The 26,228-nt window shown below is 58.0% G+C and overlaps 3 protein-coding genes across 8 annotated transcripts; 1 reads left to right on the plus strand and 2 right to left on the minus strand.

Moving 5' to 3' along the window:
* Positions 1-93: 93 nt before the first annotated feature.
* LOC144200293 (SR-related and CTD-associated factor 8-like) lies at positions 94-8,075 on the minus strand. Of its 6 annotated transcripts, none has more exons than XM_077722357.1 (19): positions 7,847-8,075; positions 7,110-7,193; positions 6,994-7,038; positions 6,717-6,878; positions 6,533-6,647; positions 6,150-6,298; positions 5,931-6,065; positions 5,767-5,873; positions 5,601-5,685; positions 5,368-5,442; positions 5,227-5,297; positions 4,963-5,141; positions 4,738-4,838; positions 4,534-4,647; positions 4,273-4,429; positions 4,058-4,200; positions 892-967; positions 723-765; positions 94-686 (listed from the first exon to the last, which is right to left on the minus strand). In XM_077722357.1, the coding sequence occupies exons 1-19, from the start codon at positions 7,874-7,876 to the stop codon at positions 419-421; spliced, it is 2,139 nt and encodes a 712-aa protein (XP_077578483.1). In that variant the 5' UTR covers positions 7,877-8,075; the 3' UTR covers positions 94-418. The 6 variants fall into 6 exon arrangements, with proteins under 6 accessions (XP_077578483.1, XP_077578482.1, XP_077578480.1 ...); XM_077722356.1 differs by having other exon boundaries at positions 892-970; XM_077722354.1 differs by having other exon boundaries at positions 94-680; positions 711-765; positions 892-970.
* An 808-nt stretch (positions 8,076-8,883) lies between these two features.
* On the minus strand, positions 8,884-19,861 carry urb1 (URB1 ribosome biogenesis homolog). Its single transcript, XM_077722349.1, has 40 exons — positions 19,303-19,861; positions 19,090-19,229; positions 18,495-18,646; positions 18,255-18,384; positions 18,019-18,115; positions 17,875-17,960; positions 17,631-17,765; positions 17,423-17,547; positions 17,158-17,353; positions 16,912-17,049; positions 16,696-16,857; positions 16,481-16,601; positions 16,259-16,381; positions 16,095-16,201; positions 15,891-15,998; positions 15,678-15,794; positions 15,471-15,606; positions 15,221-15,391; positions 14,935-15,137; positions 14,652-14,867; positions 14,227-14,421; positions 13,743-14,160; positions 13,291-13,662; positions 12,974-13,220; positions 12,715-12,880; positions 12,575-12,633; positions 12,311-12,489; positions 12,135-12,245; positions 11,988-12,051; positions 11,740-11,908; positions 11,480-11,582; positions 11,232-11,392; positions 11,031-11,142; positions 10,819-10,925; positions 10,583-10,726; positions 10,389-10,498; positions 10,128-10,304; positions 9,833-10,065; positions 9,232-9,762; positions 8,884-9,159 (listed from the first exon to the last, which is right to left on the minus strand). The coding sequence occupies exons 1-40, from the start codon at positions 19,430-19,432 to the stop codon at positions 8,984-8,986; spliced, it is 6,627 nt and encodes a 2,208-aa protein (XP_077578475.1). The 5' UTR covers positions 19,433-19,861; the 3' UTR covers positions 8,884-8,983.
* Positions 19,862-19,931: 70 nt separating this feature from the next.
* LOC144200292 (rho guanine nucleotide exchange factor TIAM1-like) lies at positions 19,932-26,037 on the plus strand. Its single transcript, XM_077722351.1, has 13 exons — positions 19,932-19,977; positions 22,323-22,426; positions 22,600-23,056; positions 23,477-23,888; positions 23,968-24,140; positions 24,248-24,475; positions 24,555-24,740; positions 24,807-24,998; positions 25,064-25,132; positions 25,199-25,354; positions 25,497-25,601; positions 25,709-25,790; positions 25,875-26,037. Exons 3-13 carry the CDS (start codon positions 22,610-22,612, stop codon positions 26,021-26,023), a joined length of 2,199 nt encoding a protein of 732 aa, XP_077578477.1. The 5' UTR covers positions 19,932-19,977; positions 22,323-22,426; positions 22,600-22,609; the 3' UTR covers positions 26,024-26,037.
* Positions 26,038-26,228: the final 191 nt, after the last annotated feature.

The following is a 26,228-nucleotide window of genomic DNA, read 5'->3' on the forward strand; positions in this document are numbered from 1 at the left end:
CGTGCACAGGGGCGGCCACATTCACATCGTCATTTGGGTTCAAGAGTTTCCTTTGGATTTTGGATGGAAGCAAATTCACAACTCTGGCATCAATTGGATCAAAAATCAGAATTTTATTATTAACATGGCGCAGTTTGCATATGAAACAGCTAAATTAAAGCCAGTAGTAGAAAACATTTGTGTGTGTTTTTTTTAATGATGCGACGCTCGTAATCACCTTTCTTGGCCGCTAGAAGGCGCTAGAAACGCAACATCTCTTTTCCTTTTCGCATCAAAGTCAAGAAGACTTCAACACATCCGAATTGCAGGCCTTCCCTGCCGTCGACGGCCCTGGACGTCCAAAAAGTCCACCGGTCCGTCCGTGGACACAGACGCTCATTGTTCAAATGTACATAATGACAAGCCAGGCCTCGCTTTCTCACCAGCCCCCCCGGAGGGTGTGACCAGGCGGTCCGACCAACCTCCACCTGGAAGGGGGCGACGTCGCGCCCTCCGGCAGCGTGAAAGGGGGTCCCCGGGGGGGGAACGCCGGACGGAATCTCTCCGAGGGGAAGGGGGATCCTCCGGGTGCGGCGGCGGCGGCAACGGGCGCCGGGAAGCGCCGAGGAGAGAGCTTCGCCGTCGCGCTCGGGGACGCCAGTGGGGGCTGTGGAGGCGGGGAGCCCAGTCGGGGGAATGGCGGCGGAGGCGGGGAGCCCAGTCGGGGGAATGGCGGCGGCGGCGGCGGGTGGGGCTCGGTCGGCGCACCGCTCGTAGATTGGAGGGCTGCGTGGAGGGAAAAACCAAAAACAAAAGAAAAGGAGATGAATTGGAAGGAAGGTTGGGGAACTGCTATCATCTATTCAATCCCCCAAAAATATGTGAAGCACATAGAGGAAGGAAATGGGCTACCTGAAGCGTTGCCCACCAACTCCGGCGGGACGGCCAAAGCCGCCAACGGCGAAAAAGGAAGCGGACCTGTCGGCACCTGCTGCACAAAACACAAAGAAGCGCTTTAAAGGACCACAAAAAAAAAAAGGACGGCGAGCACAAACGCAATGACATTTGGAAAAAAACAACAACTTTTCTTTTAAAAAAAAAAAAGGGAAAGAGGCCGAGGCCTCCATTTTGTGAATCCTCAAATTGGGTCCTCTTGGGTCCGCACTAGCCGCCATCCATGGAATGCTTTGGCCAGAGGAAGAACTTTTTTTTTTTTAAACGCGCCAACCCAGACCAGAGTTCACGGCGTGAAGGAACGACTCCATCGACGTTGGTGGGTGTCCAATCCGTGGGAAATGGGAGCTTTCCATTTGGTGACAAGGGATAGGGGCTTTGAAAGGGGAAGAAGTCACGCCCCCGGCGCTCCAAATGGACGACGACCAGCGTTTGTTGGCCCCTCCCGGACAGAGCAAAGGAACGGGACGCTCGCCTATTGCCGTCGGGGATTTCCTTTACGCTGGCTTTCTTCTTGGCGGGTCAAGGGATTGGACATCCACGGCGTTGGGCAAATGAAGGGTCCTGCTTTTCAAAGTCCGCCAGCCTTGTTTGTTTTGGGAAAACAATGAAAGAAACATCCAACACATGTTTAAATCGCTTTTTAAAGTCCCTTTCAGGACCTCTGAATGGAAATGTGGCAGGAAACAAGGCCAATGGGCCCGCCCCCGCCGTCCAAAGCCTCCGGACGTGTATCGCCGTCAACGGCAGACAAATGAAGCCGATACGGCCGCCGGGACGTCGATCCGACTTCTCGCGTCTGTTGCCGCCTGAGGGGAATATATTATGGGAGACCAGCCCAAGCTCCCCCACCCCCCCAACAAGCGCTGGAGAAAAGACGGCCGTCTGTCCGTGCGTGCGTACGTCCATCCCGCTGTCCCTTTCCGCAGGAGCTAGTCTCTTTGAAAATGGGACAGCACGGCGGATACGTGGGCGGGTAGCGAGCGGATCCCAAAGTTCCAAACGGCAAGCGGGCATTCTTCCTTTGTGCTGCCGTGTACGAGTATACTCTGACCTCTGAAACTTTCACTGTCAATTTCAATTGGGAACATTGATTTGGTACCACCGCCCTGCCTGTCCGATCCAAGGAATTAAACATCCATTTCATGGAAAAGACCACCTTTATCACGTCATTATTATTATTTCCTTTAACTAACATTCAATTCAAAATCCCTTTTCCATTGTTATCTATTCTATTTCTTTAAATGTAAAAAAAGGGAGTATTTTTTTTTGGTCAATTTTCTTGATTTCATACTTTCAAAAATAAGTGACAAAAGAATATTGTCCAATTTCTGGGTGCCAATAATAACTTTAGGTGGAAAACACCACTTGGACTTTTAGGGCCGGGCCAAGTCAAGCGGTGGGCCCACGTCCGGGCCCCCAGCCACCCGTTTGACACCAACGGTCAAATCTTGCATTTGTGGAAATGCCACCCCTCCCCCCTTCCGTATAGAAATGACACTTGTGCCGTTTTCTAGGGGGTGCTTGCTTAGGTGAGCCAGCCCTTGGAGTCAGTGTTCCTAGAGGAGGCCAATCAAGCAATCAATCAAGCAAGCAAGAGTGGCCGCTCGCTGCCTTCTCCAAATTGACGCACGGCACTGACACTCGGAGCGCAATAGGAAGGCTCACGTTAGCGCGCGGGCAGGGCAAGACGGAGGGGGTTCCGGCTCTTACCGGCCTGCTGTGGTCCCGTCGCAGCCACCGTGGTCCCGTTAATCCCGCTTCCGGTTCCTGGTCTTTGATGGCGCGCCACCACGCTTTGACTTTGTTGCTTCCAGGCAGCGGGGCACGCAACAACCCCAAACCCCCCAAACGGCCTTTTTTTTTTTTTTTTTTTTTTTTACATTGACATGGGAGGCTAACCCGGTTACAGTTGGTCGCAGATCTGTGCGACTTGGCTTTTAGTTAGCGTGCTAAACGCCGCTTTACGGCCCCCCCGACAGACAAAGACGGGTTGGACGAGTCGGCCGCACTCGTCAAAGCGTTGGCTCAGGAAAAAGACCTTTTAGAAAAAGCCAACGGCGGTGGGCTCCCCGCTCGAGCCGACAAAACACGCCGACGTGGCTACGTTGACTAAGCTGCCAAACGTTTTGGCTGCGACTCCCTTTGCCCCAATGGAAAATCGGCGGTCACCGTCGCACTCGCTCAGGTGGGCGTGAGAGTACAGCCAACTGGGATACTTGTGTGGAAGAGCCGTCGCTACATTTCATCACAGAGAGGACATGGCCACAATCTCAAGTCACGTGGGCCGGCACTTTTTGCCACCGAGATGGAAAATAGGGTCCGGATTTACGCAATCTTACCGCTGGCTTTGCTTTGCGGGGGGCTCCTTTCGCTCAACTGGGACTTTCCACGCGGTCCCGCCGTAGAGGTGTCCTCCGGCGGGTCGCCGACGGGGCCGTCCTGCGGGACCTCCGATACGGGTTGGGTTTTTTTTGGGGGGCCACCTCCGCTATTTCCGCGTTGCCGCCCAAAAGACGGGAGGAAGGCGGCGAGATCCTTAGTAGAAGGTCAATTATCAAATGTGTGGGGCTTTGGCGCCACTCTGGGCTTCTCCGTGTTTTGGAGTGTGGGGATCCGTGCGCGTTTTACCTGTCGGAGTCCGGGACAAAAGATGGCCGGCTCGAGTGCCTACAATCGAAATGACATTTTGATTGTCCAAAAGGTGGCGAGCGAGCGAGCATGCCCTTTTGCCGCAGGTTATCCTCAAAAGCTTTCCACGGTAACTGAGCGACGACCCACGCCATTGGCAGGGTTTCCCAAAGTTAAAAAAAAAACCTCAATAGACGGTTTGCTTTGTTAACAACTCACTAAAGTTCGCTCTAAAAAAATGGACAAGTGTCCACGGCTTCCGACGCAAAGACGATTGATTCTTGGCCATATCGCCACCCCACGGACTCCTTTTTTTTGGTTTCAGTAGTCATCGAGACGTTTGACGGCATCCGACATTTGTCAAATTCCTCTCATGAAAGAATGATTGACATGAGCGCCAGAGCTCGCGAGAGAAACGACATTTTATTTCCCCCAACACGTCACGAGCTTGGGCAGCGAGAGAAAAGACGGCCGCAAAAGACATTGACGTTACCTGAATGGGAGTCTGGCCGCTCCCCGTCGTTTCCGAGAGGCCGTTTTCGATCGTGGCGGTGATTTCCGGCAGTGCAGACGTCACCTCCTCGTTCTCCTCCTCCTCTGGGTGCAGTCTGTTGAGCTCCAGACTTTTTTTCCACTCTGCGCCACGGCAAAGCAGGCACGTGAGAATGGAAAATAAAATGGAAAAACCAATCCAACTTGACTTTCTACCTTCTTTGAGCGTGTCGGGGTCCAGCATTCCGCCTTCCCGGTAGCTTTCCAGTTCGTCGGCTTTGACCTGGTCCCAGGGGATGTAAGTGACGCCTTGGTCCACGTCCCAAAACTTCTTGTGGGTGCGCTTCAAGCCTTTGTTAAAAGCCCACGCCACCTGGCAGAAATGGCACCCAAAAAAATGAAACTTTTCCACGGTCCAATTGACCGTCGAGCGTCCGAGAAAGAGGCTAACTGGCAAGTCGCCTAAGCCGAGCGTACCTTGACGGGCTTGCCGTTGACTTTAAAGGAGCCGCGACTGAGCTTGTTGAGGGCCGTGTAGGCGTCCAATCTGTGGACCATGGCGGCGTAGGCGCAACCCCTCGGAGGGATCATCTGAATGAGGCAACATCAAGCTTTTTAGCCACGGCTTGGGTCGGGGAGCCCGTTCCCTTTTCTTGTGGGGAAAAAAATGGAAGCGCTTACGTTGACGGACTGGATCTGACCAAACTCCTCCAGGAGGGACACCACGTCTGACTCTTGGGTTTTCTTGTCCAGCTGACCCAGCCACAGCGTAGTGGTGCACACTAAAAACAAAAAAGAAACACCACCACCAGCACCACGTAGCGGTATGGTGTCAAATGAGCTGCTAATACCCCCCCTTTTGGGCCATGCCGTCCGTCACAGTCATATAAAATGAGGCCCGCCCACCGCAAAGCATCTTGCTCTTGAAGGTGGGCAGGCCCTTTTGCCGCCGCTCCCTGTCTCGCTGGCGCTCTTCCACGGTGCGCAGGGGCGGGGAGCGGCGGCGCCTGTCGGCCGAGCGCGATCCGGAGCCCCAGGCCCTTCGGGAGCGCGACGGCGCCGGCGGGGATCTTCTCCGGGGAGATCTGGGTTGAGAAAGGTGGGCAAAAAAAAAAAGCTCTCATTAGCTACAAACAAAGCACTGGCGAGGAAGCAATGGGCTCTTCTCACCTAGAGCGAGATCTGGTTCTCCCGCCGTAGACTCTGGGTCTCCGCGAGGACGTATCCTCCGCCGGCTGGGCCTATCGGAGGGCAAAAATCAACGGAGCCCCATTTTGCCAAACATTGCCCCCGGTTTTCCGGCAGGCTTACACGTCGTGACGCAGACTCCCCTCTGTAATGGTACGGGCCGGGAAAGGAGGGACGCTCGCCAAAGTCGGCCACGCGCTGGGGAACAATGGGAACATTTTTAGGATTTATTTTTTATTGATTTAGTCCAAAGTCCTCAATGCACAAATTGAGATTGGACAAACGCATTGTTCAAGTACACAGGGAAAAAAACAAGACTAATTACAGCCCAAAAAAAGGGGGGGGGGGGGCAATACCTCGAAGGCGCCCGTGTCGTGTCCGTGTGCCGCTGCCAGTGGAGGAAGAGCGAGCGTGTCGTGCATCTGTCCGATGGCCACGCCGCTGGAAGCACAACAATTTCATTGGCCTCAGCCATTTTCTCCTTTGAATCGCTCGCCTGGGTGTCAGAATAGGCTCACTCACAAAGAGCCCGCCGCCGCCGCCGCCGGGTTGGGCGCGGTCACTTCCCCGCCGGGTTCGTCGCCGTAATCATAGTGGCCCGCTAGTCTCTGGGGAAATCCGGCGGGCGCCTGCCGAGAAACGCGTCATTGCCACAATTGCTTCCCCAAAAAGGAAGACCGGCGTACCTCCGCCGGGGCGCTCCAGTCTTCATTGGCGGCGGGGAGGGGGGGCACGTTCCCCGGGGCGGCGTCCAGCCCGTCGGTGGCGCCCGCCGCCCGAATCTTCTCCGCTTGCTGCCAATTTTCAAGCATTCTTTGGATCTACGGGGAAGAATACCAAACGGGCATCCACTTTGAATGCACGAATTTCTACTCTCGCCACTAAAACGGCACTACCAGACTCACCTCGTGACCGTGCGGGGACTGGAAGAGCTGGGCCACGGCGGCCAAAGCGTCCGAATCGGACATCTGAGACAGAGGTGGGGCCGCGGGTGGCTCCGCCAAAAACGGAGCTTGCGGCTCCGCCGAATACGGAGCTTGCGGCTCTGTGGGAACTGTTTGCGAGGGGGGCAAAATGGGGTACGATGTTAGCATCCGGGCGCCGTCGCGAGCCCATCGGTGGCGGTTTTAAGCTAGTGCAAGCGTTATTCAATTTTGGGCCGCCACCGTCAGCAATAGAATGCGTTTTGGAGAGTTTGACATTTGTTGACAATAAAGGAAACAATTCGATAAAAGATGACAATGAAAACCACCGTGTTTCCGCGTCGTTGTTTTTTTTCTCCACTCACCCGAGGGTTGTCGAGTCTGCAGGGCTTCATTTGCCATGTCCATCAGAGGCTGAATGATGTCCATGTCAAACACGGCATTCTTCTGCCACAGGTTCAACACCCGGACAATTTTGATCTGAACGAGAGAAGACGAGAGATTGAGTCCAGCGTTCGGTGCATTCCGGGCCAGGCGACGGGCCGCTACCTTGTCGTCTTCCGGGCAGAGTAAAAGGTTGCGAAAGGTCTCGGAAAAGTTTTTCAAGAAGCGCGGCCCGAACACATCCTTTTCTACTCCGAACTGGTGACGCGACTGACGCACGATGGAGTCCACCACGTACAAGCCCGGCACTTTCAGCTCCGGTTTACACTGGCGAAAAGAACATTCCGAAAATAAATAAATAAACCTGGTCCACGCGACAACTGCCTCATTTTTAGGAGCGCCGGCCGGGGGCCAAATGAACGCATCGTGACAGGACACGTACCCGCTTGATAAACTTTTCGACGATCTGGACGACGTGTTTGTAGAGCTGTTGGAGATGACACAAAAACAAAAATGGCCGACATCCGTCTCCATGACCGCTATCGTTTTCGATCGTACCTTGATGGCTTTGATGGCAAACTTGGTGACGGCCATCATCTTGGCTCGAGATATCGGAGGCTGCATGTCGATCATGGAGAAGAGCTGATGAAGGAAAGCAAAGCTCAGAGGGAAATCCCGAGCAAAGCTCACATCGCGGCGATAGCGCTTCTCCATTGACACGCAAATACGCACGCGCTAACTTGATTCGCTTAAATGGCAACTAGATGCTTACGACATTAAAGGTGTAAAGTCCAGGTGTTCATGCTAAACGAGACAACTCCCGTTTAAATGCATTCTTGCTTATATTATCGTTTACCTTAAGAGCGCCACTACAAACTAAAACTGCGGCACATTAGAAAAAGTAACATTCAAGTGTTCGACGGAATTTCGTAAAGTCGTTTAAAACGAGCCCAAAATGCCATTAGCGCAGTAAAAAAAAAGGTACGTATAAAAAGGGCGGCTACGTTCAAAGAAAACTGTCAAAAGAATGATAACTTCAAGCGCGGCCTGTGTTGATTGAGAAGCTAGCAACCTCGTTTAGCATCGCAGGCTAAAGACCGTATTCGACGGGCTGACAAACACAAGAGTGTTAGTCGTTTTATATCATATTGTATCGTCAATTTTAAGCAACGCTGCACATTGGAACATCTACATTTAACTTGAAACCAACCCCCTTTGATATTTTTACGACGTTACATATGCAGTTGAAGCATTGGCCTTCGCCAGCTGCCCTTGCGGACACAAACAAACTTTACCTCCGTATTGAAGGCGCTGACCGCTTCCATTCTTCTTTATTATGGGGACACAAACCGACCGATAATTTACTCACTCGTAAGCAAAAGTAAAACGAGTGTGTTTCCCCCTCGAAAATGACATCATTTAGCTCCGTTTGCCCGCGTGATAAGCGCTAACAAGTGATCGACGTCACGGCGAGTCATCCGACCTCTTTCTTCATAGTACATTAGTAGTTGGCAACAAGGCACTCAAGGCGACACGCGCCCCCGTCAGGCGGGAGGTTGCATTGCGACGGGTTGAGAACCGGCTTAAATTGACGGTGATAGATGTACCAGAGGTTTTTTTGTCCGGTCGAATCTTGCTTTCTCACCCTTACCTTGATCGCTGCCACCCCTCCCAGAAAAATGAATTGGCCGTCAATGGCAACCCAGTTCAAAACTAGATATGCGAGCCACCAATTTGTCTTTAAAGGAGCAGATTTTCAATGAAATACAAAATCGGTGTTGGGAAGAAAAGAGAGAGGCGACCAGGTCCCGCCTACTTGGAGTCGAGGACAACTTTGCGTAAGGAAAACATGACTGGTCGGCTCCGTCCAAACATTGGCAAGGACGGCTCCAAAATTAGACGGCCATGGAGAACTCCAGCGTCGCTGGCTGGGAATACTATTATGGCTACGTGGACCCCGTGGTGGTGGATGCCAGCAAACTGAAATATCACAAATGTAAGTCCCGTGGCTTGACTTTTCATTCTCCCCTTTATAGACGGCCCCTTTCAGATTCCGTGGTGATCATCTTTTGGATCACTCTGGCGGCCTTCGTGGGGATGCTCTTCTTCATCCTCAATCTCATGTCGAGCGGCGGTGGCGGCGGTGCCGGCGGTGGCCGCTCGTCTTGGTGAGTGACATTATTGCAATTTAGGGGGAGATGAGATGTCCTCTACACTATTGCACATTTATGGATTTTTAGGTGACTTATTTTGATTGGAGTGAGTTAAACGCAGGTGACCCATTCGTTTCATTGATTGCAGGAGACGCAGCCAAAGGAGAAGTCAGAGGAGGCACACTTCGTCCACTTTAATATGAGCGTTGCTCCGTCGTCATGACACAAATAAAAATCAAGTTCCTCCGCTGTAAAAATGCTACTCTTCACACGTGGGGCTCACGCCTCGGCGGAGGCGGCGGCCAGAATGTCCCGACACACGGCTCGGAGGGCCGACGGGCCACCGTTGCGCTCGCTGGCCGCCACCCTGGCCACGTGCGACAGGAAGAGTTGGGGCGGGGAGGCGGCGCTCCACGCTTCGTGGATGTACATGGACAGCAGTGAAAGAGCCGCGTCTAAAATAAACACAAGTGGGGTGGGGGTTAAAAGGAGGCCGGGAGGCGCAGTACCTCCTTGATTGTACTCACCGCACGTGGACGCGTCTCCCGACCGGCAAGCGGAGAGGAGCGCCTCGGGGAGAGGCCCTCCCCTCTCCAGCGAGCGCGTCATGACGCGGGTGAAGCGACGAAAGGTCACCCCCCGGGGCGGGCGGCAGGCCAGGCCGTAGAGCCGCAGCAAGTCCGCCCCGGTTCGGGGCCGCTCCCGGCGGAGCGCGTCCGTCAACTCTCCGCGCTCCTCCAACCAACGCAGGAAAGTCCCGACGCGGTCCCGGCGGTACGCCGCGCCCAGCAGCCACTCCAGGGAGAGCTCGGCGAGGAGGCGGCCCGTGTCCGCCGCCAACGGGGCGGGAGCGCCGACCGCGTCCAACTCTGGGCGCCAGTGCGCAAAAATGTCCAGGAGGAGGGGCGGGCCCTCAGTCAGGAGGAGGCCACGACGACCCTCCTCCTCCTCCTCCTTCTCCTTCTCCTCCTCATCGTCCTCCTCCTCCTCCTTGACTCGCGCAAGTTTTCCCCCGGGCGCGCCGGCTCGGCCCCGCGCTCGCTCCTTGGCCCGGCCTCCTGGATTCCGGCCGAGAGAGAGACCGATGAAAGAGCGAAGCGGATAGTCCGTGGAGCGCCTCGGACTCACCGGACAATTCCTCCGCTCCGTGCTTTTCAGCCACGGCTCGTATCCGGGCCGGGAGGCCCGCCCGGCCGGAGGCGGAGCTCCAGCAGCTCAGCAGGGCCAGGACGTGGGCGGACGACAACGGGACGACCGCCGCCGTCGTCTGGCCGGCGCCCCGTCGCGCGTCGGCTCGGTGCTGGAGTACGGAGGCCAGGAGGCGGAGAAACTCCAGCGGGCGGGAGGCCTCGGCACCGGACCTGAAGGACGGAAGATGGTGGGTCGCCCGCCGCCCCAAATAAAGGAGCCCAATCTTAATTACCCCAAGCGGCGGATGACGCTCAGAGCCGCGCAGAAGAATTCGTTGAGCAGCGTGAGCGGGAGACATTTGCGCGATTCGGGAGGGCCGCCTGCCAGCTTGGCCTTCTTCCCCAGGTTTGTGAACCACAGCGCTTGGAGAAGATCCACCAGGAGGCCCAGCAAGTGTGGCCCGAGGTCCCTGACAGAAAAAAAAAAAGGACAACAATGCCAGTACTGAAGCCTATTTGGATTGATGCCAACGGCCGGGAAAGCCTTTGCTCACCTTTTTTCAAGCGTGTGCATCATCCAAGTGAGAAGGCCGCAGCTCTTGCAAAGGTCGTACGCCGCTTTGGTCACGCTGGCCGCTCGACGGAGCACCCTGATGATTTGCTCCTGCCAGAGGAAAAAAACAGCCTCGTTGCTCGATGTTTTGCATGGCGCTTGTGCCACCTTTTTTTATTGTGTGCGTGTGGATACCTGGGTGTGGAGGTCGCACAAGGGCCCACTGGCAAACGCCAGGAGGATGTGGAAAACGCCCTGCTGCTGACAGACTTGGTAGGAGTCGCCGTCGCTGACTCCTCTCTCCAGCACGTTCAGGATCCACTCTCGTTCCGACTTGTGCTGCGGGGACCCCCCGCCCCCAAAAAACGGGCAGACGTTAAGGCTGGCGGGCTCGCCGGGGTCCGACGCGGGCGGGCGCTCGGCTTTTGCACCTTGAGGTCAAAGCTGTAGAAGAGCTTGAAGAACTCGGGAACCCTCTTCATGTCCAAATTCTGATGGGACAGCAGGAAGTGGTTGATAACGGCGTACATGTGGTCCCCTGTGGGGGAGAAGGCGCAAAATTCAAGCCAGGTCGCTCCATTTAACGGGGGAGCGCCGTAGAAGGCATTTTTTTGTTTCTGTCCACGTTCAAAGGCCGACCCACCGGGTTTGAGCATTTCCAGAGACACTTTGCCGATGTACGTGGTCAGCAGGAAAGGGAGACGCTGATTGGGCCGCCGGACTCCCTTCCTCACCGCCTCCAGGAGGTACAGCAGCTGCCACGGGAGCGCAAAACGCCTCCACACTTTATGTGGGACGACGGGGAGGTCCGGCCGTCCGCCGCTCTGCCGTGGTTTGGACCTACCTGCTTCCTCTCTTTGAAACGGGCCGCCTCCAGGTGGCGGCAGAAGCAGGCCAGCACGTGGTAGGCCGCCGCCCTGGCCGAGGCGTCGTAGCTGCTCAGGGCCGCCACGCTCAGGGCCAACGCCTGCGACGACACGAACTTGGAGCAGTTCACCGTCGACTCTGCCGGCCGGGGGGGGGGGGACATTGCCGTCAGTGGAGAAAAGGGGCGGAGTGGGGGAGACCCAGACGCCGCCAAAAAGGCCTCACCCGGTCGGAGGACGGCGGCAAACAGAGAAAGGAGGAAGGCCGGGTCGTAAAGTTGGCCCGGGTCCCCCAGGGCCTCGTCGGAGAACAGCGACGCTCCGGCGGCCTGTTTGGGAAACCACACGGGGCGGGGGAAAAAAAAAAAAAAAAAAGCTAATTTGCGGCGTCATATGGCTCATCTTTCACATCCGCTACGTTTTACGTATAAATGTCAAAATGTAGGTATTGTATTTCTAAGAAGAAGAAGAAGAAGAAAAGGCCACCTTGGGGATAATCTTGCGATGCTGAGGATAGCGCGCCACGGTCCGAAGCATCTTGTCGCCGTTCAACAGGGCCAGCAGGTCGTCGGGGCTGCTCTGCTTCCAGAGGGAAGAACCCAAGCTCTTCCTGGTCTTGTGCTGATCCACGGCCGCCGGGCCCCACGCCAGGGACCTGCCGTTCCAAGAGAAAAAAAAAACCATCCGGCATCCCGGAAATCCTCCGTTTGGCCGCTCGGTCTCCGTCGACTCACTGGAAACGGAGAAGGCTGACTTTGTTGTTCTCGTATTCCCGGAGGAGCAGGAGCAGGCTCTGATCTGGGAGGGAGGGAGGAGACCACTGGGTCAGCTGCCAGAGGCAAGGAGATCTCTGGCACTTTTCGCCACTCTTCGCCACTCACCCGCGTGGCTCAGCGTGGCGCCGTAAGCTCCCAAGAGGACCAGGAAATGGTTGGCGTGGCACACGGTCGGGCATTTCCGCACCAGTCGGAGCAGCAGACGCACCAGGGCTTCTGGGAAAGGAAACAACAAAGACGTCAAAGATGCTTCTCCATCCTTTTCCCCTCCGTTGGCGCACCTTTGGCCAGCTGGTGCTGTTCCTCCAGCATGGTGGGCAAGAAGGAGGAGTGGGCCAGGGTCATGGCGTGGATGCCGCTCAGGGGGATCAGGCCGGCGGGGGCGGGGGCTCCCGCCGGGTACGTGGCGTCCAAAAGGCCGCCCAGCGTGTCCAGGAAACACTCGTCTCGGTAGCGGTACCTGCGCCGAGGGGAAAGCGTCCGCAACGGGGGTTGGCGCCGGCCGGACCTTTTGCCAAAAAAAGGCCGGCGCGAGCCTCGCTCACCTGAGTCCGTTTTTGACGAAAGAGTTCCAGTCGGCGGCGTCGACGTCGTCCCCGGACGTCTGCGCGGGGGAAAAAAAGGGGGGGGCACGCCTTGAAAGAGGAGCCCGGGGCAAACGGCGCCGACGGCGGGCTCCACCCACCACCAGTCTCTGCAGCCTCTCCAGGACGGCGCGGCTGGCGGCGGCGTCGTCGGGGTGACGGGCCATAGGGCGCTTGAGGGCGGAGGCCGTCAGCCTCCTCCGCCACGCCGCTTCCTCTGGCGGACGGCCGGCGAGCTTCTCCGCCACCACGTCGGCCACTTGCCACCTGAGAAAGAGCCACGTCGTCGTCATCGTCCAATCTCCGGAGCAGCAAAACGCCAAGGCACACCAGAATTTGTTTTTTTTTTTTCAAGGGCACCCGTGAAAAGAGCCCGCCTTCTGAAGGACGTCCGGCAGGCGCTCCGTCAAGTCGGCCATTTCTCGGTCGCCGGCGGAATGGCGCAGCAGAAGAGCCAGCGTTTCCAGCGCCGTCTGGTCTTCCGCCGCCCGGTCTTCCGCCGCCCGGTCTTCCGCCGCCCGGTCTTCCGCGTCCGCGTCACCCAGGCAAGAGGCCATCAGCCGGCCCATGAAATTCTCCTTCAGGACCTCCGCCACCTCCTCTCGCACTGCAAACGTTGGCGGCAAGAGTCACGGGCGTCCGTCCCGTCCGACCACAAAGGGCCGGCCGGGCCTCACCGTCTCGGGGCACGGCGGGATGGTCTTCCCCGGCCGCCAGCAGGTACGCCCGGACCAGCGGGAGGTAGACGTGGGCGTCCCGGCCCATCCGTTGCCCGTTCCCGGGGACCAGGCACCAGGTCTGGAAGCGCAGGCGTTGGGCGGGGCAGGCGCTCACCAGCGGCCCGGCCACGGCCAGGGAGCCCCGCGGGGGTTGGCGCAGGCAGCCCTCCAGCACCTGGCCGTCCAGCAGACGGGCGCACCACGGCTCGGCGTCCAGCGTCCGGAGGAGGAGGGCCTCGGGCGCCGGGTCGGAGCAGGACAGCAGCAGGGCGCCCAGGCCGTCCAGGACGGCCTTGGACGGGACCGTTCCGCCGTCGTCGTCGCCCGTGCCTGTCGCCGGAGGGAAGTCAGGTTTGCTCAGCCAGCCACGTGTGGATCCGTTTAAAAAGGCGTCACGGCGACGGGCTTACCGCCGCCGCCATCGTCGTGGTCATCCCGCCGGCGGGACAGAATCTCCATGGCGGCCTGGCCGTAGACGGTGAGCTGGCCCGAGGCGCCCACGAGCCTCTCCCGCGGCAACGCGGTCAACGCCGACGCCGCGTCTCGGCCCGGGGAGCGCAGGCACAGGAGGGCGCGCAGGGCCGCGCTGCGTCGGACGGGGACCGGCGTCTCCGACAGCTCGGCGTCGAAGGCTCTCGCCGCCGCCCGGGCGTAAGGGGCCAAAAGCCCGGCGCGACCCGCCCGACGCAGGGCCGGGGCGCAGGTCTCCAAAAGCTCGGTGATGTCGTCGTCGAGCCGGGCGCTCGGGGAGTGCGGCGGCTCCGAAGCCAGGTACCGCTGCTCCAGGCACGGGTGCTTGAAAATCCAGTCCAGCGCCGACAGCAGCGTCTGAGAGGAGCAGCGGAAATGGTTTCGGACCTCAACGTCTCACGGGAAACCTCATTTCCGGCTCACCTCTTCTCTGTCGGCGGCCCGCGCGGCGCACGATCGGTTGGCGTCCAGGAAGAGGTCGGATCCGTCGGATCCGTCGGGGCCATTCTCCTTTTGGGGATCGGGGGGCGCCGGCGAGTCTCTGAGCTTGACCACCAAATCTCGCAGGATCCCCATCAGGGACTTCAAGACGTCCGAGGCCGTGTTTTGGGAAGAAAACTGGGTGGAAGAAAATAGCATGAGCGACGTGGGGGGGGACAAAATCACCCACGAAATGCAGCCACAGTGCTACAAAACCAACATCGTGTGCTAATGAGGTCAGAAATGCGCTGGTGGTGGCCATAACTCAGAGAAAAAGTGGGGGATTATTATTATTATTAGCAGAAGAGATGATGACATTTCATGAGCCGCGTTTGTCAGTTTGCCACGCCGGGAAAAAGTCCACTCACCGTGGCAAAATTGTCCAGCGTCCATTGGACGTAGAGCAATAGCTGCTTGACGCAGAGCAGGAGTTCGGCCGCCGACGAGGAGGCCGCCGCCGCCTCCACTTTGGCCGCAAAGTCGTCCCGCCAGACGCCCGTCAGCCCGTCCCGGTGGGCGGCTTTCAACAGGGCGCCCAAGGACGTCTTTGCCGCTTTCTCCGCCGGGCGTCCACACCGTGGGAACTGTCCAGGGATAGGACGGCGCCGTCAACTTTGGGAAGCGGGCGCGGCGGCGAAAAGAGCCACCGACCAGCGGCTCCCCACTCCCGGGCGGCAGCCACGTCCAGTAGTAGCGGTGAAGGCGCGCCACCGACGGGTGGACGGCAGCGGGCGACGGCGAGGAGGACGCCAGCTCTCTGTCCGACTGCAGCAGGGCGAGGCAGAGCGGCAGCGGGTCGCGCTGGCCGTGCAGGACGTCGCACAGGACGCCCGACACGTACTCTGACGGCGCTCCTGGACGATAGCGTGACGATTGGGGCTTTTGTGGAATGAAGTCCGGGACAGACTTAAGGTTGGAGTTGAAAATCAAATCTGACCTTTGTCTGCAAGAAGATTGTTGCGGGCCTCCAGAGCGGCCGGCACGGCCACGCTGAAAGGGAACATCTGGAGCAGGAGCTCCTGGCTAAGCGGCGGCTCCGACTCATCGCCGCCGTCTTGGCCGCCGTCTTGGCTGCCCCCCGCCACGACCTCCGGCCCGTCCAAAGCATCTGACGGACAGCGCAAAAAAGGAGGTTTTTTTTTTTTTTTAGCTTCACCGGGCGCCGGCGACGTAGGAACTCATTTTACCGTCCAGATGGGAGACGACGGCCGGGACGGCCCGCGGGACGGCCCGTGGGTAGGCCCGTGAGTAGGCAGCCTCCTGCACCCAGCCGGCCACTCGATCCATGTAGACGTGCGACTGGCACGCGGCTTTGGTCAGGACCTGCCCATCATCAAGTGAAATTGGTCAGGCGGAGGAGGCGGCGTGGACGACGACGCGTACGCTGGGCTGACTTGTTCCAAAAAGTGGATGACTGTCTCTCGCTGGTCGGCGTCCACGCGGTCCAAATGGTCCAACCAGATTTGGAGTTCTGCCCAAGTGTAGTCAAAGGCGCCTCTGTCCTTTAACACCTGAAAGGGGGGGGGGGGTGCATTTTAGAGCTGGGCTAAGCCCTGCAAATTTTCGAGAGGGCCCTAATTTTCCAGATAAGCAAAAGAGTTCCTGACTTTGATCACCAGCATCCCGGTGGAAGCCTTCAGTCGCTCGTCGCGGCTCCCGGCAAACATCTTGAGGAGCAGGTAGAGGACCGACTTTTCTTTGGCCCTCGGAGCTTCCTGCGGAAAGACGCGCATGGGTTCCGACCGGGACGGCAGACGGCCAAGGCGGGCGGACGGACGGACGGATCGGGGCGGCAAACGGTTCCTTCCCACCTGAAGACGAACGCAGGAGAACTTGCTGGCGGGAAGTTCCAAGGCCAATTGTAACATCTGATGGTGAACGACCAAAGACACGTCCCCGCCGGCCTCCGACACCACCCCTTGGGAAAGCGGACCGTCTCTACGGGAAACATTTCAAAGTAAAAAGCTTTGCGTACCTTTGAGGAGTTTGCCAAAGTCAAATTTGCACTGAGACACCAAGTGCGGCACCACTTGTTGGTAGAAGCGAATGACCCGGAGGATGGCCACTTTCAGCAGGACCGCCTCGGGGCTCTCGCCGCCTTTCCGGAAACGGAGCAACAAAAAGCCGATTGAGAAAACCTCCGAAAGGGACCACCCGTCGTCGCCAAAGGCCCGCTTTTTGCACCAGCCACCGTTACCTAATAGAGTGGATTGGCCCTCTTGACGTTGGGCGTTCTTTGCGCCCTTCTCTCCTTCCATTTTCTCCTTTTTGCTGAGCAACTGCCACAAGGACACGATGAGGGTCATATCCGGCAAGATCTAGCGACAAAAAGGCCATTTCAATTTCAAAAAAAGAAAGAATGACAGAGAGAGAGAGAGCGAGCAAGATGAGGTCGGCTAGCATTTGGCAAACCTTGCTCAGCATCTCTCTGTACTGCTGCAGCAGGTCGGCCAGCTGCTCCGGCGCGTACGCGTCCGAGCGCCACTTGGACAGGAAGCTGACGTTGTTCAGGGCTTTCTTCAGGATCAAGCTCAAGGCGCCGAAGGTCGTCAGCTGCACGCTCGTGTTGGCAAACTGCGGCGCCGTTGTCAGTCAAAAGGAGCCCGGCACGCTTAGGCCATTGCTTACCTTGAGGCCCTGCGTGAAGAAGGCCTTGTTGCAGACGGGCGGCAGCGAGATGACGGCCATGGCGGCCAGCAGGCGGGGCGCGGGAAGCGCCTCCTTCTTTTGGAAGAGGACGTCCATCTCCGGCTGAGCTTCGTAGATCTGAAAGAGGGGGAAAAAAAGCCACGCCGCCATCATTTTGCAGTCATTTTTTGCAGTCACGAATTACATTTCCACACTTGTAAACCGGCTTCTTCTTTTTTTTTGTACCTTCTTGAGCAGGTGGACGTTGTCCCGCCAAGCGTTCTTCAGGCGGGGCGAGTAGGAGCAGCTGCTCTCCTTGAAGTAGCGCGCCAGCAGGTCGGGGCTGGCTCGGAGGGTGCCCACCAGCAGCGCGCCCACCAGCGAGTCTTCCGCCACTTGCCTCAGGCGCACCAGGAATTGGAGGAGCACGATGTTGCCCGCCCTTAAAAGGCAAAGAGCCCGTTGGTTGGTTGTACACCCACCGCCGCCATCGCCGTCATGGCCGCCCCACCTGCCGGCCGTGCCCAAGCTGGCGTCGTGGAAGCTGATGCCGTGCTTGCGGGAGCAGCACACGTCCATCAGGAAGGCGTGCGCCATCTCCCGCACCGCCGTCAGACTCCAGTCTTTCTCCGCCACCTTCCCGACAAGGGACGCACACGACTCCCGAGTCAAGGCGGGACGGGGCTTTTTCCTCTTTGGGCGGCGCGCTCGCAACTCACGCTGTGGTGGTGGTCGTCGCCCCGCGCCACGTCGGCGATGCCCCTCCACTTGTAGAGCGAGGCGATGTTGGCCAACACCGCGGCGGTAAAAAAACGCACTTTCTGCGTTTTGCTGATGGCCTTGTTGAACAACACCTGCCACCAACGGAGAGAATTTTTGCTATTTCGGGCGCTCTCCTTTCATTTCGGGGCGGGCTCGCCCTGGCCACGGGCCCTCGAAACCGCAAGGAGAAGGCGGACGTACCCTGGACTTGAGCGTAGACAAGATGAGATTGACCAGCGACATCCTGTCCTCCTTCAGCCCCGTGGCCAGAATCTCGGGCAGAAGTTCTGCGGCGACACACGAGACGACAGACGTGCTCCGCCCATTCCACTTCTCCCAACTTACCTTTTATTTCCAGGACGTGGCCGACGGTGTTGTTGTCCCCGGACACCAAAAAGGACAGCGCGAACTGGATGAAGGCCACGCGGACATCGTCTTTCCCCTGGCCAGAGCGAGGACGACAAGAAGGTGAGCGGACGGCGACAAAAGGTCACGCGGACTCTTTCGTACACTTCCTACGTGAATGGATTTTTAGGGCTGCAAATGAAGGGCGCCCTCCAGTGGCCCAAGCGTGCACTCACCGTCCTATCTCTGGCCCTCGCCAGCCTAGAAACGGATTTATTGACGTGAACGTGAGCCAGCACCTCCCGGGCGGCTTCGGGGCCTTGCGACGTGGAGGCGGACAGCAGGTTCAGGCACTGGCGGACCAGCCTATTGGACGACAATCGGTGTTTGGCGCCGGGCCGTGGGGGGCGGGGCCCAGCGGGCTTCAATCGCAATTGACGGCGTTACAAAGACACCTTTATGGTCACCATACCTACCTGTAATTTTCCGAATGAAAGCAGCTTTGGAGCAGCTTCGTGTGGCCGGAGAGGATCTTTTTGACGATGGTGTTGCCCACCGCGCTGAAGTGGGATAGGTCGCTGGCGGTCCTCAAGAGAATGGCCTCCAGACTGGCAAAAATCAGCACCACCTGCACAGACAAATTCAAATACTCGGCTATTTGGGGGAGGGGTGGGGGAGCGCCCTCTATACTTGTGGGCTGCCATTGGCGGCCTAACCCGAATGATCCATTTTGAGGGGGGCGGGACCAAGGCTCAACATTTTAGTTGATGATACCCTGCTCTTTTGGTGGCAATTTGAGGCAGAGAAAGAAGAGCATTCATTTGAAAAATACAACTACATAAATTTAAAAAAAAACGTCAATATTTTTTGGAGTAGAATTCAAAATAAATAGGAACCTCGTTCAAAATAAATGAGTTAAAAAAATACAATTCTCCCTGTTATTTTGGACATTCTAGTTATGTTTTGACCTTACTTTTGACTCAACTGAATTTCCCCAATTGAAAGTTTTCCAAGTCAGTGTATATTGTACGACCACTACACATTAGAGTAGAAGATGAAGAAGGAACCTACCTCTTGGTCCGTTTGCTTTTCTCCTGTGAGCAAGTGGAAGATTTCGGCACATTCCATGGAGATTTTAACGTAACCTTCCACCACGTCGTACAGCTCTGGGGACGGAAGCTTCTTGGCTAACGCCACGAAAGTCCCAAGCGCTGTCACAAATAGATAGAAGAAAAAGAAAAACATGACTTTGTCTGCCCTCGTCAACTGTTGTTTGGAGCTTACCTTTGAAGGCAGAAGTGGGCTCCCTGAGCAGGCTTTTCAAATGTGTCCCGTTCATTTCGCTGGTCATTTTGGCCTTCTTGGCCTCCACGCCGGGCTTCGACGCCTCCTCGTTAACGCGCCTTTTAACCATTTTTCAAAGTGAAAAGGCAGCTAAATAACCGAATACAAGACGTGTAGTATTAAAATGGCATTTCGCGCGTGTTTTCCCCTCCACGTTGTGATGTAAACAGCAGTAGTGTGTCCGACTGAATGGTGGTCGGCTAGGAAACATACGCTCGTCGCACAAAAGTTCCGCTTCCACCGACCCTTTTTCAACTGGTTCCACATTGATGCTCTAACCTTGACGTTTTTTTTAAATTCCATTTATATATGCACGGCTAGTTTTGTCGTTTGTTCAACTCTCGTTGGTCTAACGGATTGGACGTCTTTCGACGTGAATAGCACGGGAAAAGTCGCCTCAAGTTCATCCAATTGTTTATGTGTGCCCCATCAATGTCAGCTTCGGCTCTCTTCCGATTGGCCGCCTCGCCGAGGGACGCCCCTCCTCCCCATCCCGTGGCTCCTCCCCCCGCACCCTTTGCCGGCGGTCGTGCGTGGAATCTTCACGCGCGGGGCACGGCAAGACCGATTTTTGGGGTGTCCTTGCGGACGCCGATGGACGTCGATGGACGTCAGGTACGTGCACGTACGTCGCGGCTGTGCACGACGGAAGTGCGGCACGGAGAAATAACAAATCACCTGCGCGCGGCTGTAGTTGAAGGATGAAAATGCGTCGTTTAAGTCATTGAAGACAAAAAAAAACAATCTGGGGTGCATGTTTTTTTTTGCATGGTGGAGATATGCCGTGACGTCAATGCTAAATAATGGCATAAAGGAGCTCGCTTGTTTTGCTGGCATGAAATTGGCTTTTTTTTTTTTTGCAGAGTCATTGAAGGTCTATCCGTCCGTGTCCGGGGTGCCGATCACGATATAATCGAGAGTGCCTCCCCAATGGGAGCTTGGTTTGGCTAACAAATGTCCAAATGTGTTAGCTCGTTGAAAAACATGGAAGTCGTGGATGTTTCTTGTGGACCTGACATCACGTGACCCCGAGCGACCCTGTCCAAAAATGGCAGCCTTTTAAGTCCCATTAGAATTCAGTTCAACTCGATCTTAGAGGAATGTTTTAGTGCATCACATTGGCTGCCAATGACATTTGGACTGCTCGTTGGGAATTTGCAGCTCCTGTTCATTAGAGGGGGGGGGGGACTTCTTTTGAGGGTTCCATTTCACAACACTTTTTTTTTGTAACGCAATAAGGCTCTATTCTATTCACCTTCTGTTGAGTTTGGCTCTCAACGCCTTCATTTTGGGGCCTTGCCAATCACTTGATGCCTTTTCATGTTATTACACATTTGTTGTAATCGGGTGAATTTCACTTGTTGGTTAAGATGGTCCCATTTTGGCAAAAGTAAATGCTTGTTTTTCTTTGCTGCTAATAGTTGGCTGTACTACAATAGCGGCACGCAAAATGGCCGCTGTAGGAATCCATGGAGTGGGCCCATGTAGGCATTGTGTATTTGTGCACGGCGGTGGCCAGCCATTATGTCCCTTGAGCATCACCACGCACTCAGGAATGTTAGACGGCGTTTGACCCCTCCGACGTCTCGCGAGCCGCTCGCTCGTCACTTTGCAAAAAGACAAAGTTGATTTTCTTTCGGTTCATGAGTATTTTGGGGGATTGGGACACTTTTTCCATTTTTTTTGGACTGTGCAGAGAGATGACCAAATCCAAGTCAGTTGAGCGAATGGCCACGCAAGACGTGCCTTTCATATTTTCTCCAGCTTGGCCCATACGTCGTGCCTCACTCCCAAAAATGGGGGGCTCACCCCTTTCTTGGGGAGGGGGGGGGGGGGTTGTTTACAGTGTCAATACGATGGCGTGAGCTGGGCAATTAGACGGCAGACCAAGGAGGGAGAGAGGGGGGGAGGGAGGGAGGCCGACGGGGCGATGCGCATTCCTTCCCAGGCGGAGGGGGGCGGGGGGACTCTTTCCATAAGCCCCTCCCAGCCTCCCTTCCCCGCATGCAAACTGCTCAAAGTCAAGGCGAAATCTCCTGGGGTGCGTTGGGGTGTTGCTTTAAAAAAAAAAGAAAAAAAAGAAATGCCAGCATTGTGTTGCTCCTAAGCCCCTCCCCCTCCCGCCGTGCTCGTCTGGTGTCCTCATAGTCATGGAAATGTCTTGAGCGCCTTGCGCTTTCTTTCAGTGGCTTCCACGGTGCCGGGCGTCCAATCGGGTGGCGGCTCCTGCCGTCAATCAAAAAGCACTTTTTCACCAGTTCAACATTTAAAGGGATGAACACGTTCCCTGCCATCTTCCCACGTCAACCCAATTGGACGTCTAGCGCCGTCCGTGGCGTACCATGAGTAAACGGCAATGAGTAAGCCTCACCCCAGGACACGTTGGCCACGGATGGGACGGCAGCGGAGGCTGGCGGATTGGCCATCTGGCGGCGGGGGTATTATTGACCGAAATGGGAGATTTGCGGGGAGAAATGGCGGAAAGAGAGGCGTGGCCTTTGCCAACTGTTGCACGCTCCCTCAAGACTATTTGGAGTAAAGAGATGGAGATAGATGAGGTGGCCATTTTTGGCTCATCCTTTGTCCTCGGCTCAATGTCGGACCCAATAAGCCACTTCAAAAGAACATTCGTCCGTCCGTCCTCGGACATCCGGCGTTCGACGCTACGGTCGGCGAGAGGTGATGAGCGAGCAAAATAAAGGGAGAGGGAGGGTGTCACAAAAAGGGGAAAGAGAGAGAAGAAAAATACGGGGTCAGCAGTAGTTTACAAAAGCCCCCCCCCCTCTACACTAGGCGGCCCCCAGCTCAGGAAGCCGCTGTCAAAGCCATGGCCCGTGGGCCACGTCCGACCGGCTGCACTATTTCCAGTGGCCGACCAAACTCCATCACAAAACAAAAGACATTGACATCATTTTGTAGGGCACAAAATAGTCATGGTTTCGCTGCCTTTTTATTCCCAGCCAATCGGAGGCGGCGCGACATACCTGTCTTCGGTGATGATGGATTTTTGGGGGCGCACTTGGATTCCACAGATGAGCCACGTGACGGAGACGTGGTCCGCCAGGTAATCCAAAGCGCCTTCCTTCCGTCTGACAAAAGAGTTCAAATAAGTTACTTCTGACTTCATTTAACCTCGCCTGTACCAAGATGGCCGCCCGCAGGCCACCCGAGCCGGCGTCGGGCTGGCAATGCAATGCAATGCGTTCCGAGGACAGAATACGGCCGCTTGTCTTTCAGCGGCTGAACCATGGGAAACGCCGAGAGCCGGCACGGCGCCGTCCCGGCCGGCTACCTGTCGCGGAAGCGCGTCTCTCGCTCTCTGCGCCTCCCCGAGCGCGGAGCGCGGCGGCGCGCCTCGTCGGGGAAAGCCGAGCGCGGGAACTCGGAGGCCAGCACGCGTTCCAGCAGCACTCCCAGCATCCCGCGCTCCAGCAGCACCCCCAGCGTCCCGCGCTCGCTGGCCCCCAACTCCCCGCGGCCCCTCCGCCGCGCCCACCCTCCGGGCTCGGCTTCCGGCCCGCGGGGGGAGGAGCCGGCCGGCGCCGACTCCTTGGACGAGGAGCCGGGGAGCCACGGCGAGGGGGAGGGCGCCGCCTACGGCGCCTTCACGCTGCCCTGCCGACGCTCGCGCTGCCTCTCGGAGGGCCGGCGCCGACCCGTGGGCCTGCGGGGCAGGAGGGCGCGCACCATCCAGGTCAGCTCCTCCTCTTTTTACCATTGGAAGCAAAATGGGAAGCGCTCCTTCATTTTCGGGAAGAATCGCGCTGGGGCGGGCGCTTTCTTTTCTCCAACTTTGGAGAAAATGCGGCCCAAGATGAGTTTCCTCTGGCGTACGAGCGCCATCACATTAACAGTCCGTCCGAGGAAAGCTCGCCGGGCAGGCCGGTTGGCGCTCGTCCCAGCCTTTTGTCATGCTAAGATGGTGCGCTCCGCCGGGCCGGACCCCCCCGCGGAGCCCCGCTTGGGCGCCACGGGATTGGTTGACATCCGTGGTCGCCACGGTTCCCCGCGGGGGCCGCCGTGCACGCCTGGCCCGAGACGTCCCGTCCGTCGCGCCGGGCTAAAAGTACTCTTTTTGCACCGAGAGTACGTCACCGGTGGGCTGTGATCGCAGGACATTGCCGGCGGCGGCGAGGACGCGGACGGGGCGACGGAAGAGGAGGAGGCCGAGCCTCGGCGTCACGGGGTCACGTCCACCTCCTCCTCGTCGGCGGGCGAGGACGACGGCGCCTGCCGCCGCGGCGTCTACGAGAACTTCCTCCGGGAGGAGGCGGCCGTGGACGGGGAGATCCGCCGGGACCACCACCACGACTACGAGAACCTCCGGCGAGAGCTGGAGATGATCTCCCGCCGGACGGAGAAGCGCAGCTGGGATACGCCGCCTCCCACCGCCGCCCCCGCCTCGCGGGGCACGGTGCGCAAGGCGGGCCGCCTGGCCGTCAAGAACTTCTTGGTCCGCAAGAAGAACAAGAAGGTGGAGTCGGCCGCCAGACGCAAGTGGAAGAGCTACTGGGTGTCCCTCAAAGGCGAGACTTCCTAATGGTGGAGCGCCAAGGTGAACGGGGGCCATTTTTAAAGGAATGTGTCTCTTTCCTCCCACCTCAGGTTGCACTCTCTACTTGTACGAGACGGACGGCGGCTCGGGCATGGACGCGGGCAGCGTGCCCAAGCGCGCCGTCTGGGCCGAGAACGCCATGGCGCAGGCCCTTCCCGAGCATCCCAAGAAAGACTTTGTCTTCTGCCTCAGCAACTCGCTGGGAGACGCCTTCCTCTTCCAGGTCGGGACCACGGCGTGGCGTCCCAACAGAGGCGTGGGCGCCCACGTGTATTTCCCACGGCTTTTCCCACGGCTTTCCCACGGCTTTTCCCATCCGTCTCCACGCAGACGTGCAGCCAGACGGAGTTGGAGAACTGGATCACGGCCCTCCACTCGGCATGCGCCGCCGCCACGGCGGCCCGCCATCACTGGCGCGAGGACACGCCGCGCCTGCTGCGCGCCGAGATCAAGAAGCTGGAGCGCAGGATCGACGTGGACCAGAAGATGAAGAAGATGGGCGAGATGCAGCTGGCCGCCGTCGCCGACGGCAAGAAGAGGAAGACCATTCTGGATCAGGTAGGTCGGGGCGGTGCCGGCGCCCGAGGAGGGGGCGGGGCCTCCCCTCTGAGCCGCCCGGCCTCCGCCCTTTGAGCAGATCTTCCTGTGGGAGCAGAACCTGGAGCGCTTCCACGTGGAGCTGTTCCGCTTGCGCTGTTACCTGGCCAGCCTGCAGGGCGGCGAGCTTCCCAACCCCAAGCGCCTGCTGGCCTTCGCCTCGCGCCCCACCAAGCTGGCCATGGGACGCCTGGGGATCTTCTCCGTCTCGTCCTTCCACGCGCTGGTGAGGTGGGCGTGGGGGGGCCCCCCCGACCGGAGCACCGGGCTGAACCCTCGTCATTGTGGCCAGGTGGCGGCTCGCGTGGAGAGTGGCGGCGGCGGCGGCGGCGGCGGCAGGCGGCGGGCGCACGTGGCATCGGCGGCGGCGTGGCGTTCCTACAGCAAGCGCAAGAGCCGCTTCTCGTCGCTTTGGGGTCTGGACGGGGCGTCCAAAAAGAAGGGCGGAGTCCACGGGGGCGGGGCTCGCCCCAGCATCCAGCAGGTCTTCTTCTTGGTTTGGGCCATTACAAGGTCCCCGGACCGGGATGCTAATGTGGCATTTTGCAGGTTTTCGCCGACGGGGGGGACGAGCTCGCCGGAAAGAGCAGCGAGGGGATCCCCGCCCGGGGCCAGCCAGTAAGGAGAGATAGTGGTGGCGTGGACATAGGCCCCGCCCCTTCAGGCTTCTCCCTCCCCCGGCAGCCCGAGGATGGCGACGGGAGAAGGAGCGGTGAGAGGTGGGCGCCCGAGCGGCCCGGCCCGGCCCCCTCCTGGGTCTGTTTGCCCGACGACCGGCCCGTGCTGACCGGCGTCCGACCCGGAGAGTCGGCGCTGTGCCTGCTGGAGAGTGTGTGCAAGGTGGGAATCCCCGATGAATCCCCGATGAATCCCCGATGAATCCCCGATGAATCCCCGATGAATCCCCGATGAATCCTCCTCAATTGATGTTGGAAGGATGGGGGAAAAAAAATGCTTTTTTTTTTTTTTTGGGTGGTGGTAGGCTCACGAGCTGGATCCCACCAAACACTACCTCCGACTGAAATTTCTGATCGACGACAGAGTGCAGTTCTACATTCCCAAACCGGAAGAGGACGTCTGCGACCTGGTAGGCGCTCCGGGCTTTCCGGCCCTAGATTCTTGACTCGTTTATCCGTGGGTGAGAAGGAAAAAAAAAAGAGTCCCTTTCTCTCCGTTGGTGTCCTGGCACGGCAGCTTTACAAAGAAGTGGAGCTGTGCCCCAAAATAAGCCAAGTGCTCCAGTTTGAGCGGGACCAATCCTGCGTGATCGGCTACGGTGAGTGAGAAAGCTCCACGCCGCACGTGCCGCCGACGTGGGCGCTATCTTTTGTCTTGAGGGCTCTCGGTGATCCGCCTCCAGGTTTCTCCATCTCGGTGGTGGAGGAGGACGGAGTGCAGCAGCTTTACGTCACCGAGGTGCGGGCGGGCGGACTGGCCTTCGCCAAAGGTCTGTCTGTCCGCCCCAAGCCAAAAAAGGGGGCCGCGTGCGGCGGGTGGGCCGGAAAATAAGCCCGGGCGTCCCCGGCGGGGCAGGTGTGAACGCCGGCGACGAGATCCTGGAGCTGAACGGGAAGGAGGCCCGCGGCCTGGATTTCCCCCAGCTGAAGGCGGCCTTCTCGCGGCCCTCGCTGACGTTGAGGGTGAGCGCGCTGCCCCCGCTGGAGCGCCGCCAGCTGTGCTTCCTGCCGCCGCGGCGCGCCCAGGACCACCTCTG

This window comes from Stigmatopora nigra, chromosome 8, assembly GCF_051989575.1.
Source record: "Stigmatopora nigra isolate UIUO_SnigA chromosome 8, RoL_Snig_1.1, whole genome shotgun sequence".
Lineage (NCBI taxonomy): Eukaryota > Metazoa > Chordata > Actinopteri > Syngnathiformes > Syngnathidae > Stigmatopora > Stigmatopora nigra.